General features: G+C 38.9%; 1 protein-coding gene across 8 annotated transcripts in view; it reads left to right on the top strand.

Annotated features, from left to right (window-relative positions):
• The window catches only part of RPS6KC1 (ribosomal protein S6 kinase C1), a 221,099-nt gene that overhangs the window by 29,598 nt on the left and 172,211 nt on the right, over window positions 1-19,290 (top strand). For all 8 annotated transcript variants that reach the window (XM_023741713.1, XM_023741715.1, XM_023741714.1 and 5 more), the window contains one exon: window positions 5,028-5,148. In XM_023741713.1, the coding sequence (XP_023597481.1) occupies window positions 5,028-5,148 (121 nt within the window). The remainder of the gene's footprint in view (window positions 1-5,027; window positions 5,149-19,290) is intronic.

Below are 19,290 nucleotides of genomic sequence, written 5' to 3'. Positions count from 1 at the left end.
CACATGATTTTATCAATCGATGCAGAAAAGGCATTTGACAAAGTCCAACACCCATTCATGATAAAAACTCTCAACAAAATAGGAATGGAAGAGAAATTCCTCAATATAATTAAAGGCATTTATAGAATGCCAAAAGTCAACATCATCCTAAATGGAGAGACTTTGAAAGCATTCCCCTTGAGAACAGGAACCAGACAAGTATGCCCTTTATCACCACTTATTCAACATTGTGCTGGAGGTCCTAGCCAGAGAAGTTAGGCTAGCAAAAGAAATAAAGGGCATCCAAAGTGGTAGGGAAGAAGTCAAAGTATCTCTATTCGCAGATGATATGATCTTATATACAGAAAACCCCAAGGAATCCACAAGAAAACTACTGGAACTAGTAGAAGATTTCTGCAAAGTTTGAGGATACAAGATAAAAATACAAAAATCAGTTCGATTCCTCTACACCAACAAAGATAACCTCGAAGAGGAAATCACCAAATCAATACCATTTACAATAGCCCCCCAAAAGATAAAATACTTAAGAATAAATCTAACCAGAGATGTAAAAGATCTATACAATGAAAACTACAAGACACTACTGCAAGAAATCAAGCGAGACATGATAAGTGGAAAAACATAACCTTGCTCATGGATAGGAAGACTCAACATTGTAAAAATGTCAATTCTACCCAAAGCAATTTACAGATACAATGCAATCCTGATCTAAATTCCACCAGCATTTTTTAATGAGATGGAGAAACAAATCACCAACTTCATATGGAAAGGGAATAGGCCCCGAATAAGTAAAGCATTACTGAAGAAGAACAAAGTGGGAGGCCTCACATTACCTGATTTTAGAACCTATTCTACTGCCACGGTAGTCAAAACAGCCTGGTACTGGTACAACAACAGATACATAGACAATGGAACAGAATTGAGAATCCAGACATAAATTTGTCCATCTACGAGCAGCTGATATTTGACAAAGGCCCAAAGTCCATTAATTGGGGAAAAGACAGTCTCTTTAACAACTGGTGGTGGCATAACTGGATATACCTCAGCAAAAAACTGAAACAAGACCCATACCTCACACCATGCACAAAAAGTAACTCAAAATGGATCAAAGACTTAAATATAAAATCGAAAACGATAAAGATCAGGGAAGAAAAAATAGGGACAACGCTGGGAGCCCTAACACATGGCATAAACACAATATGAACCATAAGTAGCAATGCACAAGCACCAGAAGAGAGACCAAATAATTGAGAGCTCCTAAAAATCAAACAGTTATGCTCATCAAAAGACTTCACCAAGAGTGAAAAGACAACCAGCGTCTAATGTCTGAAATCTACAAGATACTGCAAAACCTCAACAACAAAAAGACAAATGACCCAATTAAAAAATGGGCAAAGGATATGAACAGGAACTTCACCAAGGAAGATATTCAGGCAACTAACAGACACATGAAGAAATGCTCACGATCATTAGCCATTAGGGAAATGCAGATCAAAACTAAAACGAGATATCATCTCACCCCAACAAGGCTAGTGTTAATTAAAAAAACACAAAATGGTAAATGCTGGAGAGGCTGTGGAGAGACTGGAACACTTATACACTGTTGGTTGGAATGTAAAATGGTACAACCACTTTGGAAATCGATTTTGCACTTCCTTAAAAAGCCAGAAATAGGAGTATCATATGATCCAGCTATCCCGCTCCTTGGACAATATCCTAGAGAAATAAGAGCCATCACACGAATAGATATATGCACACCCATGTTCATTGCAGCACTGTTCACAGTAGCAAAAAGATGGAAACAACCTAGATGCCCATCAACGGACGAATGGATAAACAAATTATGGTATATGCACACAGTGGAATACTGTGCAATGATAAAGAGCAATGATGAAGCCGTGAGACATAACATGGAGGAAGCTGGAGGTCATTATGCTGAGTGAATTTAGTCAGTCACAGAAAGACAAATACTGTATAAGACCACTATTATAAGAACTCAAGAAAAGGTTTAAACACAGAAGAAAACATTCTTTGATGGTTACGAGGGTGGGGAGGGAGGGTGAGGATTATTTATTTGCTAACTAGATAGTAGATAAGAATTATCTTAGGTGAAGGGAAGGACAGCACAACTGGACTAAACCAAAGCTAAGTAGTTTCCTGAATACAATCAAACACTTTGAGGGACAGAGTAGCAGGGGCAGGTATCTGTGGGACCATGCTTTCAGGGGATATCTCTGTCAACTGTCATAACAAAGCTTATTAAGAAAATGTTTTGCATCCTACTTTGGTGAGTGGCGTCTCGGGTCTTAAAAGCTTGCAAGTGGCCATCTAAGGTGCATCAACTGGTCCCAGCCACCTGGAGTAAAGGAGAATGAAGAACACCAAAGACACAAGGAAAGTATTAGCCCAGGAGACAGAAAGGGCCACATACACCAGAGACTTCATTAGCCTGAGACCAGAAGAACTAGATGGTGCCCGGCTACCACCAATGACCGCCCTGACAGGGAACACAACAGAGAGTCCCTGATGGAGCAGGAGAAAGGTGGGGTGCAGAACTCAAATTCTAGTAAGAAGACCAGACTTAATGGTCTGACTGACTCTGGAAGTACCCCAGAAAGCACAGCCTCTGGATTCTGTATCAGCCGAGAACTAAAACAATTTCCGAGGCCAACTCTTCAGACAGGATTGGACTGGACTGTGGGATATAAAGTGATACTCTTGAGGAATGTGTCTCTTAGCTCAAGTAGATGCAAGAGACTAAACGGGCAGCTTCTGTCCAGAGGTGAGATGGGAAGGTAGAGAGGTTTAGGAGGTGGTTGAATGGACATGGAGAATCAGGGGTGAAAAGGAGGAGTGTGCTGTTACAGTATGGGGAGAGCAATTAGAGTCACAAAACAATGTATGTATAAATTTTTGTGTGGGAAAAAATAAAAATAAAATAAAATCACCTGTCGTCTGACTATCCTGAGACCCTTTACTTTTCAGTCGTTGTTTTGGCTCCATCAAGTAGCTCTTCTTGCTGTTTTACTAGAACTGTGGGTTCTGTCAATATTTGCTGTCAGCATTTGTCTTGTTCATTTGCATTTTAATATAAAAATCCTTCTTCCATCTTAGTGGCCTGTCCCGTGGCCAGCGAAGCTTCTTAAATGCATTAGCTTGGTCTCGTCTTCCTTCTGGTGGTCCTTCAGTGGTAGGTTCCCCGTTAGCCTATCGGTAGACTCCTCATCTGCTTAGGAACGCTGAGAAATCTTTCCTGACTGATTACCGTCTATCTGATGGTGACTCCGAAATTAGTATGTATTGTTCAGGTCTCTTTCCTGAACTCCAAACCCACCTACCCTACTGGACATCTGCAACTAGATGCTTCACAGGCACCTACTTCAAATATGTCTAAAACTGAACTTCTTTCTTTCTACTTCTTCCTTACTCTTCACCTCAGGGAATGGCATCACCATTTATCCAGTTCCAAAAGCCAAAATTCTAGTAATTATATTTGGTATCTCTCTCTCTCCTTTTAAAAACCTCGTCACCATCCCCACCCTCTGTGTTTTATTTTTGTCTTCAGTAACTATCACCTAAGATAATAGTTTTTGTAAAGCCTTCTCAGATGCCCCGCTGGTTTAGGCGCCTTGCTATAACGCTGTTGTCAGCGTTTATCGCACGGTCTGGAGATGTATTTACCGTGTTGGCTTATTCTTCGTACATAGTCTGTGAACTCCTTTAAGGTGGGGACTGTATTTTTCATCTCTTTATCCTTTGTGGCAACCCAGTACCTGGCACGGAGTAGGGCTATGAAAATATTTGTTTGGATACCTGTATTTGTCGTTGAATAAATGAACAAAAGAAAGCATCAGGAGAAAGCAGTTTGTTTAAATTAATTCACATTATAGTCTGTCTAGCCTCCTAGAATTACACTGTATTATAAACAGCAAACTCAAACTAATGGTGAAATTTTAGTAATATGATAAAGTTCAGTGAAGAATTTCATATATGTGGAGAGTACATTTTTTGAAAAATCTCTTAAATCACACCTGATGACCTGTTGGGCTTAGTATCTGCTCATTAGCATTAGACTCTGTTGTACATGAGAAGACTTGGAGTTTGTTAGAAGTGAGGTGATTTGGCTTTTCAGAAGCAAAGGCCCTACTATAGCAGGTAGTCGAATTTGAAACTCAGTTTAGCCCTGTTTTGTGGAGACTGAGGGGCTGATTCAGTGGTATCAAGACCTCATATTTCAAGTCCTTCTTCTTTACAAAGTATTTTTTTGTTTTTCTAATTTTATCTGAATAAGGTTAAACAATAATTCAAGTAATGAAGGGTAAACTCACTTTTAAGTCTTGTTGAATCTAGATGATGATTATTTTGTATTTTGAAATATAATCATTTCAATGATACTCTGGTCAGGATTCACCTTGCCCCCAGAAATCTTAGTGCTACTTTAAGTAGACATTTATGAAATTAGTGCAAAACAAAATATAAAAGTTCATGTCAATTTCTTGCTTCACAGCCATTTCTTGTTACTCAATTTATTTATCCTTTTAGGCAAATGCTGAGTATATATCTAAATTAATTATTTTCTGTTTACGCATGTGTTATTTTTGAGACAGAATGTATATTTTGACATCTAGCTCATTTCCAGGCCAGTAGTTACTGTTTTTTTTTGAATCGTGGTAAAAATATATCAACAAAAACATTTGCCAGTAGTTACTGGTTTTTGAAGAGGTTAAGTGACATTTTATGCAGTATATACCTTCCTGGTACCAGGTTGAATATTTTTCCAGTCTGAAGAAAACAGTACTTGTTTAAAATGAATTTAAAAACTAAAACCGAACAGTCTGAGGAAGAATGGCTGCTCTATATTTTAAAAGCAAATATTACCAGTTAATTTTAGGTTAGCCATATTGGTTAGGACATGGATTTGTTTCCCTTTGCATGTGAACATTTAGTGGAAGGATGATTTGTTGTTCAGCTGTCTGAACCTGAACAGTTTCCATGTAGATGTACATGTAACTCTTTCTTCTCCTCAGATAATCGTATGGAAGAGATACAGTGACTTTAAGAAACTGCACAAAGAACTCTGGCAAATTCACAAGAACTTATTCCGACATTCAGAATTGTTTCCTCCGTTTGCCAAGGGAATAGTGTTTGGTAAGTGGTTATTTTGAAATTGCTATTTTTAAAAAGTGACTCTTAGTGAATTATGCATACCTGCTGAACCCAGAAATACTGTACCATGAAGCCCCTCAGAAGCCCCTATTATTAAGGTAATTGATTTAATTCAGCAAGTACTTGAAGTTGTTTTTTCATGTTCTTGATGTAATTTCAATAACTCAAAATAGATTTACTTCTTCTTTCCATGAAACAACAACAACCCCAAGAAACTTATTTTCTTGGAGCTTCGGAGGCCAGGAGTCTGAAGTCAGTACCACTGGGCCGAAATCAAGGATTGGCAGGGCCACACTCCTTCCAGACGCTCCAGGGAAGAAGCATTCCTTCCCTCTTGCAGCTTCTGCGGGCTGCTGCCATTCTGGCTTGTGGCTCGTCACTCGCTTCTTCAAGGGCAATCATCTCATCTCTGTCTGCTCCAGCTTCATACACTTTCTCCTCTGTGTGAAATCTCCCTTTGCCTCGTTCTTATAAGGACACTGATTACGGCATTTAGTGATCACCCAGATAATTCAGCAGAGTCTTCCCCCCTCAAGATCCTTCATTTAATCACATCTGCAAAGACCCTTATTCCAGATAGGGGACCATTTACAGATTCTAGGGATTAGGACCTGGTAACTGTCACTCTGTGTATTGGTTGGTCTGTTTTTCTTCCTTCCCTCCCCGCTCCCTTCTTTTCTTTGTTCTAATAAGTAACCTTTGGAGAGAAACTTTTAAGTCCGTGAAGGTATCCTACTCTTCATCAAAATTGCCCCTGAGATTTAGCATCCATTAATGATTCCTACATGAACCAATCTCTACGTGAAGGTTATAAAATAATGAGTTTTCAAGTCAAGCACCCTCTCCTTTCTCCCTTTATCACTGTGTCTGTCTATCATCTATCGTTGATATGGACTCATATACCTGTTTTTTCTAGTAGTTTACGGTTTTTTGATGTACTTAATTATTTTGATGCTAAATTGCCTCAGCTGTAACTAGCAGGAGACCCTTTAAGCTGACTTCTATGTCCCTGTAACATGCTTCCATCGTGTGTATATATATATATTTATTTATTTTTTGAGTACTTCTTTTATTTAGGCATAACAAGATATTCAGTGCTCATCTTGAATTTATTCTGCCCTAGCCCTGGAATCAACCATTTCTTCAAGAGCGGTTGCTTACAGTGGGCAATAGTATTAGAGACTGTGCTAGTTGTTAATTTATTGCCTCTTATCTCCAAACCCACCCTTCACTGCCGTGTTGGACGTTGGACCTCCTTTTCTAGTTGACTTGCATAAGCTTGATCAGTGGAGGGTGTTGGAGGGACACCGTGGGAGACAGGGGTCTGGTGTACTTCTGCTGCTGGCTCCGCGCTGCCAGTGGCACGTGACGGACACTTAGTGGAGCTAACCCTCTGTCCAGTATTGCTGCTAGTCGGCCTGCGGCTCCCTCCTTCCAGCCATGGTGTGCTGGCACCACAGCAGGGAGTTTCCTGCTTGCCAGTCCCGTCCTGTGGTTCCTCCCCCTCAACTTTGGCCCTCTAACTATAGACCAGCTGTGGTCCAGGCAACCTATTTTTCATAAGACCTACCCTGTCCAAATTACTGTGTGGATTCCATATTCTGACTGGCTCCTGGCTGATACAGAGACTCTGATCTGGGCACATACAAGCTCGTTGCCTCTTGACGTCTAGGCTCTTTTGGCAGCTAGAGTTAGGAAACAAGTGCATTTATGTACAGACGCATGTACAATACATACGTGTATACACACTTCTCTTCCAACTGACATACATGTGCATATTTTAGAACTGTTCGTGATATCTTTTGTCAACCTTTTTTTTAAAATATAGTCACTTATATCTATCTTTTCCCTCCTCTAGATTTTGCATTTCAAGTCTTGATTAGAAATGTCTCCCAACACCTACATTTTCTTGTAAGATGAGTATAGTTTAAAAAATATTAAAGAAATAATCCATGTGGAATTTATGTTTGAATGGGTTGCCAGTTGATGCTTCATTTTACTTTTCTTTTAGATGGCTAGACATCTGTTCTAAAATAATGTATTAAATAATCCATCCTTTTCCCAATGAAATTGAACTGCCATCTTTGTGTTATACGAACTTTTCATGTGTGTTGATATTAATTAATAATTTCTCTTTTGTGACATCATTTATTTATTCTTATACGAATACTTGCTTCAATATTCTTACAATGGCTTATAAAGTACTTTCCAGTAACTGGTATCAGCTATATTTCTCATTCACATTGGGGGAATTGTTGCCTTTCAAGATTAGCCTAAAATTCCTGGCCTAGAATTACATCAGTAATTCTTGGCTCTAAGAATGTACCCATTCCAAAGACAGGTGATCCAACAAAATGTGGAAATTATTGTACAATATCATTAATATTACACACAAGTAAAATTTTGCTGAAGATAATTGAAAACTGGTTGCAGCAGTACATCGACAGGGAACTGCCAGAAATTCAAGCTGGACTCAGAAGAGGATGTGGAAAGATGGATATCATTGCCGATGTCACATGGATCCTGGCTGAAAGCAGAGAATACTAGAAAGATGTTTACCTGTGTTTTATTGACTATGCAAAGGCATTCGACTGTGTGGGTTGTAACAAATTATGAATAACACTGCAAAGAATGGAAATCCCAGAATACTTAATTGTGTTCATAAAGAACCTGTACTTAGATCAGTAGGCAGTTGTTCGAACAGAACAAGGGTATACTGCATGATTTAGAGTCAGCAAAGGTGTGCCTCAGGGTTGTATCCTTTCACCATACTTATTCAATCTCTATGCTAAGCAAAAAATCTGAGAAGCTGGACTATATGTAGAAGAACAGGACATCAGGATTGGAGGAAGACTCATTAACAACCTGTGTTATGCAGATGACACGACCTTGCTTGCTGAAAGTGAAGATGACCTGAAGCACTTACTGATGAAGATCAAAGACCATAGCCTTCAGTATGGATTACACCTCAACATAAAGAAAACAAAAATCCTCACAACTGGACCAATAAGCAACATCATGGTAAACGGAGAAGAGATTGATGTTGTCAAGGATTTCATTTTACTTGGATCCACAATCAACGCCCATGAAAGCAGCAGTCAGAAAATCAAATGACATACTGCATTAGACAAATCTGCTGCAAAAGACCTCTCAAAAGTGTTAAAAAGCAAAGATGTCACTTTAAGGACAAAGGTGTACCTGACCCAAGCCATGGCATTTTCAGTTGCCTCATATGCATGTGAAAACTGGACAGTGAATAAGGAAGACCGAAGAAGAATTGACGTATTTGAATTATGGTGTTGGCGAAGAATATCGAATATACCATGGACTGCCAGAAGAATGAACAAATCTGTCTTAGAAGAAGTACAGCCAGAATGCTCCTTAGAAGTGAGAATGGCAAGACTTGGTCTCACATACTTTGGATGTGTTATCAAGAGGAACCACTTCCTGGAGAAGGACATCATACTTGGTAAAGTAGAGGGTCAATGAAAAAGAGGAAGACTCTCAATGAGATAGATTGACACAATGGCTGCAACAATGGGCTCAAACATAGCAGTGATTGTGAGGATGGCGCAGGACCTGCCAGTGTTTCGTTCTGCTGTACATAGGGTCTCTATGAGTTGGAACTGACTTGACAGCACCTAACAACAACAAAAAGAATCAGTTATGCTAATTATCTATTTATTGCCTCTTAACTTCAAGACCCTTCTTTCATTTCCTGTCCTGGCCCAATTGTTTGGACCCTTTAAGCATTTGTCCTTTACCGTGAGCATGCTATTAAGCTTGGCAGTAGAGGGCGCTGGAGGGGCATTACCGGAGGGTAGGGGCTTTTCTTCCTTATCCCAATTTAGTGATTTTGTGTATTCTTGCTTCTGCTGTACTGTTGCCGGGGTCGTTCTACTCTAACGACAGGGCAATATAGTCTTGCAGCTTCAGCCAGTTTGGTAACCACTTCGCTGAGGACACGAAGGCACCCCATGTCTACTGGAGAGTGGGCTTCTGACTCCCTGACTCCCTCTGTGTACCTGCCCCTAAGCTTTGGCCTCCCAGCACCTCCCAACACGGACATCGTACACCCCAGGCTTTGTCCTACCGATGAGCAGGTGCCTGATGTCCCTTCTCCTTCTGTATACCTCTCCCCAATGCTGGCCTGTCTTTATCCTCCAGAAGAGTGTTTGCCATGGCCTTCCCCAAGCAGACACTGCATACCCCAGCCTTGCATTACCTTGCTTATGAGTGGGTTCCTTGTACCCTGACTCTCTCTGCATGCCTGCCTGCCAGCCTGGGCCTCCTGGACTCTGGAGGTGTCTTTCCTGACAACTGTGGATCAGCTCTGGCTCAGGGAACTCAGCAAACTTGTACCCCATTGAATGGGCTGCACCTCACCTTCTCCAAGAAGCTCTGAATTCCAGCCTTGGGGAAGGATTTCCCCTTTCAAGTTGTTCCTCTGTCAACCCTAGGGTATTCTTTAGAGCTCTCTTTTCACCTCTTTCATTACTTCTCTGTCATGGTTAATAATTCTTCATATTAAACTTTGTTCATATTGTGCAGTGGTATCAGTCTCTTGGTTGGACCTGAACTTATGCACGTCCTACTGGTGTTCTCTTTGATTTAGGGAGACTTGTGAATGATCCAAAGTTATCCTATCTCCATGGGCTGCCAGTCCATGTGAAACAGAGATTTCTTCAGGCTGATTGCAGGACTGAGAATCACTGAGGTTCACACTGGCTTCCTCAGGATGGTCTGATGATTCACAGCTCCTTTAGATGCAAGGAATCTCATACAGTATAGCCCCACCAATAACGTTTATGCCAGAATGAAGTGGTCATCAAAAGCTTATTGCTGCAATTCTTTAATAGTATTATTATTTTTATTATTATACTTTAGATGAAGGTTTAAAGAGCAAACTAGCTTCTCATTAAACAATTAGTATACATATGGTTTTGTGACATTGGTTACCAACCCCATGACATGTCAGTGCTCTCTCTTCTTGACCTTGGGTTCCCTGTTACCAGCTTTCCTGTCTCCTCCAGCCTTCTAGTCCTTGCCCCCGGGCTGTGTGCCCCTTATAGTCTCGTTTCGTTTTATGGGCCTGTCTAATCTTTGGCTGAAGGGTAAACCTCAGTAGTGACTTCATTATTGAGCTAAAAGTGTGTCCGGTGGCCATACTCTCAGGGTTTGTCCAGTCTCTGTCAGGCCAGTAAGTCTGGTCTTTTTTTTGTGAGTTAGAATTTTGTTCTAGATTTTTCTCCAGCTCTGTCGGGGATCCTTGGCTGTGAACCCTGTCAGAGCAGTCAGTGGTGTAGTTGGGCACCCTCTAGTTGTGCTAGACGCAGTCTGGTGGTGGCTGTGGTAGTTGTGGTCTGTTAGTCCTTTGGACTAATATTTCCCCTGTGTTTTGGTTTTCTTCATTCTCCCTTCTTCCCAATGGGGTAAGACCAGTGGAATATATTAGATGGCCCTCACAAGCTTTTAAGACCCCAGACGCTACTCACCAAAGTAGAATGTAGAACATTTTCTTTATAAACTATGTTATGCCAGTTGAGCTAGATGTTCCCCAAGACCATGGTCCCCACAGCCCTTAGTCCAGTAATTTGGTCCCTCAGGGAGTTTGGATGTGTCTATGGAGCTTCCATGACCTTGCCTTGGACAAGTTGTGCTGGCTTCCCCAGTATTGTGTACTGTCTTACCTTCACCAAAGTTAGCACTTATCTATTGTCTATTTAGTGTTTTTCCACCCTCACCCTCCCCTCGCTTGTAACCATCAAAGATTGTTTCTTTTTGTGTGTAAACCTTTTCATGAGTTTTTACAGTAGTGGTCTCATACAATATTTGCCCTTCTTATTTCACTCAGCATAATGCCCTCCAGATTCATCCATGTTATGAGATGCTTTGCAGAGTCATCATTGTTCTTTATCGTTGTGTAGTACCCCATTGTGTGTAAGTACCATAGTTTGCTTATCCATTCGTCTGTTGATGGGCATCTAGATTGTTTCCATCCTTTTGCTGTTGTGAACAATGCTGCAGTGAATATGGGTGTGCATATGTCTATTCCTGTGATGACTCTTATTTCTCTAGGATATATTCTTAGGAGTGGATTGCTGGATCATATGGTATTTCTTTTTCTAGCTTTTTAAGGAAGTTCCATATCATTTTCCAAAATGCTTGTATCATTTTGCATTCCCACCAGCAGTGCATAAGAGTTCCAGTCTCCCCACAGTCTCTCCAGCATTTGTTATTTTCTGTTGTTTTGATTCGTGCCAGTAATGCTGGGGTGAAATGGTATCTCACTGTGGTTTTGATTTGAATTTCTCTAATGGCTAGTGATCTCCAGCATTTCCTCAAGTGTCTGTTAGCCACTTGACTGTCTTCTTTGGTGAAGTGTCTGTTCATTTCGTTTACTCATTTTTTAACTGGATTATTTGTCTTTCTGTTGTAGAGGTGTTGGATTTTCTTGTAGATTTTAGAGATTAGAACTTTGTTGGATTTGTAATGTCCGAAAATTTTTTCCCAGTCTGTAGGTTCTCTTTTGACACTTTTGGTGATTAGCATAAGTGTTTATTTTTAGAAAATCCCAGTTATGTAGGTTATTTTCTGGAGTTTGTGTGTCGTTAGTTATGATTTTTACTGTTAATGCCGTGCATTAGGGCCTCTAGCATTGATCCTGTTTTTTCTTCTATGATCTTTATAGTTTTTGGTTTTATATTTAGGTCTTTGATCCATTTTGAATTAGTTTTTGTATATGGTGTGAAGTATGGGTCCTGTTTCATTTTTTTGTAGATGGCTATTCATTTTTGCCAGCACCATTTGTTAAAAAGACTGTCTTTTCTCCATTTCATGGACTTTGGGCCCTTGTCAAAGATCAGGTGACCGTAGGTGGATGGATTTACATCTGGGTTCTCAATTCTATTCCATTGGTTAATGTATTTGTCGTTGTACCAGTACCAGGCTGTTTTGACTACTGTAGCTGTATAGTAGGTTCTGAAGTCAGGTAGTGCAAGTCCTACTTTATCCTTCTTCAATAGTGCTTTATTTATCTGGGGACACTTCACTTTCTCTATAAAGCTGATGATTAGTTTTTCTGTCTCTTTAAACAATACTGTTGGTATTTGGATCAGGATTGCATTGTATTTGTAGATTACTTTTGGTAGAATTGACATTTTCACAGTGTTGAGTCTACCTTTCCATGAGCATGGTAAGTTTTTCCATTTATGTAAATCTCTTTTCGTTTCTTGTAGTAGTGTATTGTGGTTTTCTTTGTATAGGTCTTTTACATCCCTGGTTAGATTTATTCCTAAATATTTTATTTTTTGGGGGGCTATTATAAATGGCATTGTTTTCCTGATTTCCTTTTCATCATTCTCTTTATTGTTGTATAGGAATCCAACTGATTTTTGTATGTATATCTTGTATCCTGCTACTCTGCTGAATCTTTCTATTAGTTCCAGTAATTCTCTCATGGAGTCTTTGGGTTTTCTATGTACAGTATCATATCATCCACAAATAGGGCAGTTTTACTTCTTCCGTACCAATCTGGATGCCCTTTATTTCTTTTTCTTGCCATATTGCTCTAGCTAGGACTTCCAGCACAATGTTAAATAGGAGTGGTGATAAAGGGCATCCTTGACTTGTTCCTGTTCTCAAGGGGGATGTTTTTGGCCTCTTTCCATTAAGAATGATGTTGGCTGTTGGTTTTGTATAGATACCCTTTATTATGTTGAGGAATTTCCGTTTACCTATTTTATTGTGAGTTTTTATCAGGAACGGGTTTTGGACTTTGTTGAAAGCCTTTTCTGCATTGATCGAGATGATCATGTGATTCTTTATTTATGTAGTGGATTACGTTGATTGATTTTCTACTGATGAACCATCCTTGCATACCTGGTATGAATCCCACTTGGTCGTTTTTTTTTTTTTTTTGATATGACACTGAATTCTATTGGCTAGAATTTTGTAGAGAATTTTTGCATTAATGTTCATGAGAGATATTGGTCTGTTATTTTCTTTTTTTGTGGTGTCTTTGCCTGGTTTTGGTATCAAGGTTATGCTGGCTTCATAGAATGAATTCAGAAGTATCCCTTCCTGTTCTGTGTTCCGACATAGTTTCAATAGTACTTATAATTTTTTAAGTTTTAACATATATTTAATATCAAAACTTTATGCTATTTAATGATGTATTGGAGTATAAGTAATAAGCAAGAGATATTTTGGATGCATGATTAGAAAGGGAAGCTTTTGTATTTTCTTAGGTGAAAAACTAAATAGAGAGATGAAAAACAGTTCAGTAGCAGTTGAACCATTAATTTTGATGGTGCCATCTACTCATTCTATTCCCTAACTAAGCATTAGGAGGTTCATGAACTCTTATTATTGTATACTGTTGTCTTAGTGCTGCTCTAACAGAAATACCACAAGTGGATGGCTTTAACGAAGAGAAGTTTATTCTCTCACAGTCCAGTAGGCTATAAGTCCAAATTCAAGGCATGTCTCCAGGGTAAGGCTTTTTCTCTCTATTGACTCTGAAAGGTCCTTGTGATGCATCAGTCTTCCCTCGATCTGGGAGCTTCTCTGGACAAGGACCTCAGGTCCAAAGGGTGCGCTCTGCTCCCGGCACAGCTTTCTTGGTGGTATGAGGTTCCCATGCATCTCTGCTTGCTTCTTTCTTTTATATCTCAAGAGAGATTGGCTTAAGACACTATCGAATCTTATAAACCTCATCAGTATAACCTCATCATAGTGATAGAGTTTATAACACTTAAGGAACTCACATATAACCTCATCATAGTGATAGAGTTTACAACATACAAGGAGATCACATTAGATTACAAAATGGTACACAGTCAGACAATACTGGGAATCATGACCCAGCCAAGCTGACAGATATTTTTTGGGGACACAATTCAATCCATGACAACTGTTAACCTTTGAAGAAATCAAACTACTTGCTTTTGGCCTTTAAGCCCAGGTGTTTCATGCCATTTTACATTTCTGTTGTCTTTTCTTCTGGTCATAGTTACTACTCAGTATCAATAATTCCTTACTTTTTTTCTTAACACATTTAACGATTGAAGTCGAGCTGCTGTTTGCCATTGCAACTACTGCTTGTCGGCCACCATTTTACTGCTGCTGTGCTTGAATCGTTGCATGCCAAAAATCTGTTATTGATAGTCGTATTTGATTCATTTCAGCCCAACTCTTAATTAGATAGAAATTCTTTGGGCACATTTAATTTAAGAAACATTTTGAAAATAGGCACTGGGGGTACAAAGACTTTAAACAGCCTTTGTTATCTTTAAGAAGCTTATGGTCTTATACTTGAAGAAGTGAGCATCATGATCCAGCAGTTGAGAAAGGGAAATGCTTTAGGATGTGCTACCCTCATTGTCAAATTTTTAAGTCTTGTGGCACTTTTATGATGAATATGCAAATAATTTTAAAGCCACTAATCTGAAGAGTTTTAAGAATCATGCTTCTAAATCCACACTGAAAAGTGCTTTTGTATTTGGAAAGTAAAGAACCACCTTCATACTATACTTAACTATCTTTTCCTCTACCTTTTTCTCTGATTCCTTGAGATGACTCTAAGCTGTATGACTTAGATGCTGCCTCAGTCTTGCTTATAGTTGTATCTTCAGAATGAGGACCATGCCTGACATATAATTGCTTAAAAAAATAAGTCGAACAAAATTGAAAGGAAGAGTTAAGATTTAAGAAGTGGAATAATTTTAGGTGATGATGTCATGAGAAGTTAATCACAATGCAGATATTGAAAAAGTCTGCTTATATTTAGTATGGGGAAATAGATATGCAATAGAGAAATATAAATTTGTACAGGTTTTTTTGGAGAGCAGTCTGATATCTACTTTTTCCTAGCAATTCTGTTTTTAATAAATTTTCCTACAAGTATATTATCATGTGTATATAAGAGATATCTATCAGTGGTTCTTAGATGTTTTGATCTCAGGACCCCCTTTACACTCTTAAGCTTTAGGACCTAAAGAACTGTTGTTTATGTGGATTATATGCATTTATATTTACCATACTTAAAATTAAAAAAAAAATTAAATTAAAAACAACAAAAATAAACACGTTAACATTTTTATGAGAAACGACTATTTTCAAAGCAAAAAAAATTAAGACGAGCATTTAGCATTTAATCTGTTACAACATGTTTTGCTTGAAATACGTAAGGAAAATTCAGGGCTATACACATAATGTAGTTAAAAAAGAGAGGAGTATTTTAATAGTGTTTTAAGATAATTGAAGGTACTCTTCTTTGATATACAAAAACTTGACAAGTGGTAATTTCTTAAAGGTTAGTTGCATTATGGACCCGGATGTCCTATCAAGGAACTTTTTGTACTTTCTTGCTTTAAAACCCATTGGTCTGTCTGAGATATGAATGGATCTTTTACTTACGTATGAGCTTGTAACGTCTTGTGCTGGTCATTTGAAAAATATTGGTTCCCTTAGTTATGTAGAATTCCAAATATTGACCATTTCATTAGACAATGTTTTGATATTGTTAATATCATTGTAGAGCTCTTCAGAAGAAATTTCCAAGTATTGGGAAGCTGTCAAGCTTACTTTGGCTGGACAGCAATACTATCGGCTGTTTTCCATGAAGTGTCAGGCTCCTTTGTTTTTAAGAAAATGTCTGCCAAGTATCTGAGTCTGGATAGTTATAATTTGTTAGCTATTTTTTTAAGTAAAAATGTCTCCATGAAAAAGACAGCTCGTTCAGTTGGTGACCCAAATAATGACATACCAGTGCTTTTCCTGGAGGGGAACCTTGACCTTTGGTATTCATTGTTAGAAGTTCTGTGTTGTGGATTGTGTCCCACAGAATCTTAAAAAGACATGTTCTCAAAGATCGAGATTTAATGAAGTTAGCTTTTACTGTTTACTGCTTCATCAAAGACATTCTTAAGTGAAACTGGTGGGTTTTTTTTTTTTTTAATTGTGCTTTAAGTGAAAGTTTACGAGCAAATTGGTTTCTCACTAAACAATTAATACACATATTGTTTTGTGATATTGGTTGTCAACCCCACAATATGTCAACACTCTCCTCTTCTCGACCTTGGGTTCCCCATTTCCATTCATCCAGCTTACCTGTCCCCTCCTGCCTTCCCGTCCTTGTCCCTGGGCAGGTATGCCCATTTAGTCTCGTATACATGGTTGAACTATGTGTGTTACTGTTTGTTTTATAGGCCTGTCTAATCTTTGCCTGAAGGGTGAACCTCAGGAGTGACTTCAGTACTGAGTTAAAAGGGTGTCCAGGGACCATACTCTCAGGATTTCACCAGTCTCTGTCAGACCAGTAAGGCTGGTCTTTTTTTGTGAGTTTGAATCTTGTTCTACATTTTTCTCCCACTTTGTCCAGGACCCTCTATTGTGATCCCTGTCAGAACCCTGGTGGCTTAGTGGCTAAGAGCTGTGGCAGCTAACCAAAAGGTCAGCAGTTCAAATCCATCAGGCACTCCTTGGAAACCCTATGGGGCAGTTCTACTCTGTCCTATAGGGTCACTATTAGTCGGAATTGATTCGACGGTGACTGGTTTGGTTTTTTTGGTTGGTCAGCACAGTTGGTGGTGGCAGCCGGGCACCATCTAGATGTGCTGGACTCAGTGTGGTAGAGGCTGTGGTAGTTGTGGTCCATTAGCCCTTTGGACTAATCTTTCCCTTGTGTCTTTGGTTTTCTTTATTCTCCCTTGCTCCAGATAGCGTGGGATCAGTAGACATATCTCAGATGGCTACTCACAAGCTTTTAAGACATGAGATGCTACTCATCAAAGTAGGATTAGAACATTTTCTTTATAAACTATTGTATGCCAGTTGAGCTGCATGTCCCCCAAGACCGTGGTCTCCAGCCCTCAGCCCACTAACTCAGTCCCTCAGGGAGCTTGGATGTCCCTATGAAGCTTCTATGACTTTGCCTTGGTCAAGTTGTGCTGACTTTCCCAGTATTGTGTACTGTCTTACCCTGCACCAAAGTTACCACTTATCTTTTATCTAGTTAGTGTTTTTTCCTCCCTACCCTTCCCCTCTAACCATCAAAGATTGTTTCTTTCTGTGCGTAAACCGTTTCATGAGTTGTTATAATAGTGGTCTCATACAGTATTTGTCCTTTTGTGATTGGCTTATTTCACTCAGCATAACGTCATCCAGATTCATCCATGTTGTGAGATGCTTCATAGATTCATCATTGTTCTTTATCATTGTGTAGTATTCCATTGTGTGTATGTACCATAGTTTGTTTATCCATTCATCTGTTGATGGACATCTAGGCTGTTTCCATCTTTTTGCTATTGTGAGCAATGCTGCAGTGAACATGGGTGTGCATGTGTCTATTCGTGTGATAGCTCTTATTTCTCTAGGAGTGGGATTGCTGGATCGTATGGTATTTATATTTCTAGCTTTCTAAGGAAGCGCCATATCATTTTCCATAACGGTTGTACCATTTTCTGTTCCCACTAGTAGTGCATAAATTCCAGTCTCCCTGTAGCCTCTCCAACATTTGTTATTTTCTGGTTTTTTTTTTTTGATTCATGCCAGTCACGCTGGTGTGAGATGGTATCTCATTGTAGTTTTGATTTGCATTTCTCTAATCGCTAGTGATCGTGAGCATTTCCTCATGTGTCTGTTAGCCACCTGAATGTCTTCTTTGGTGAAGTGTCTGTTCATATCCTTTCCCCTTTTTTTAATTGTATTATTTGTCTTTTTGGGTAGAGGTGTTGTATTTTCCTGTAGATTTTAGAGATTAGAACTTTGTTGGATATGTCATAGCCAAAATTTTTTTCCCAGTCTGTAGGTTCTCTTTTTACTCTTGGCAAAGTCTTTTGATGAGCATAGTGTTTAATTTTTAGAAGATCCCAGTTATCTAGCTTATCTTCTGGAGTTTGTGTGTTGTTCGTTATGGTTTGTATCCTATTTATGCTGTATACTAGGGCCCCTAGCGTAGATCGTATTGTTTCTTCCATGGTCTTTATATTTTTAGTTTTATATTTAGATCTTTAATGGCGTGAGGTATGGGTCTTGTTTCATTTTTTTACAGATGGACATACAGTTTTGCCAGTAGCATTTGTTAGAAAAGACTGTCTTTTCCCCATTTAATGGATTTTGGGCCTTTGTCAAAGAACAGGTGACCACAGGTAGACAGATTTACATCTGGGTTTTCGATTCTGTCCCATTGGTTAGTGTGTCTGTCTTTATACCGGTACCAGGGTGTTTTGAGTGCTGTAGCTGTATAGTAGGTTCTGAGGTCAGATAGTGTGTTTTTGTTTTTTTCCTATGAGTGAGTAGCTATAAAGAATAAAATGATTATTAGTAAGTATAGGAGTTTGGTACAATTACTGTTGCTTTGAGTCATGCTAAGAGACTAGGAATTTTACCACCATTGCTTTTAGACCATCAGTGCAAATGTGACTGCAGTGAAAAATGCTACTGTTAGTATTATTATGAAAGAGAAAATAGTATCCATTAAACACTAACTCTTCATTCCTCTTTCCCCCAGCCCCTGGTAATCATTGATCTACTTTTGTCTGTATGCATTTGTCTAGTCTAGATAATTTACATAAGTGAGACCATACTATATTTGTCCCTCCCGTATCTGACTTATTTCACCCAGTACAATGCTTTCAAGATTCATCCATACTTCAGCATTTATAAAAATTTCACTTCTCCCTGTGGCTGAACAACATTCTCTTGTATGTATAGCAATTACTGACCAGGAAGGACTTATTTCAGCCATGTTGCTGTTTGTTTTCTTATAAGTATTTTGTCCCTCATTTCCTCTCATGCTTTTTTTTTTTTGCATTTAGTTGATTTTCTTGTAGTAAACCATTTTGGTTCTCATTTTTTCCTTTTGTGTAAATTTTAAAGATACCTTTCTTATGGTTACCATGAGGATTACACTTGACATCCAACATTTATAACAATCTAGTTTAACCTAGTTTAAATTGACATCAATTTAGCCTAAAAAATTCTGTTCCTATATAGTTCCCGTCCTTGCTACTTTAGGTCGTCACAAATTACATCATTGTAGGTTCTGTGCCCAGTAACATAAATTTATAATCATATTCTATGCATTTGTCTTTTATATCATGTAGGATATAACAAGTAGAG

This window comes from Trichechus manatus, unplaced genomic scaffold, assembly GCF_000243295.1.
Source record: "Trichechus manatus latirostris isolate Lorelei unplaced genomic scaffold, TriManLat1.0 scaffold00187, whole genome shotgun sequence".
In the NCBI taxonomy this organism is placed as follows: Eukaryota; Metazoa; Chordata; class Mammalia; order Sirenia; family Trichechidae; genus Trichechus; species Trichechus manatus.
This window is presented reverse-complemented; position numbering and strand designations above follow the sequence as displayed.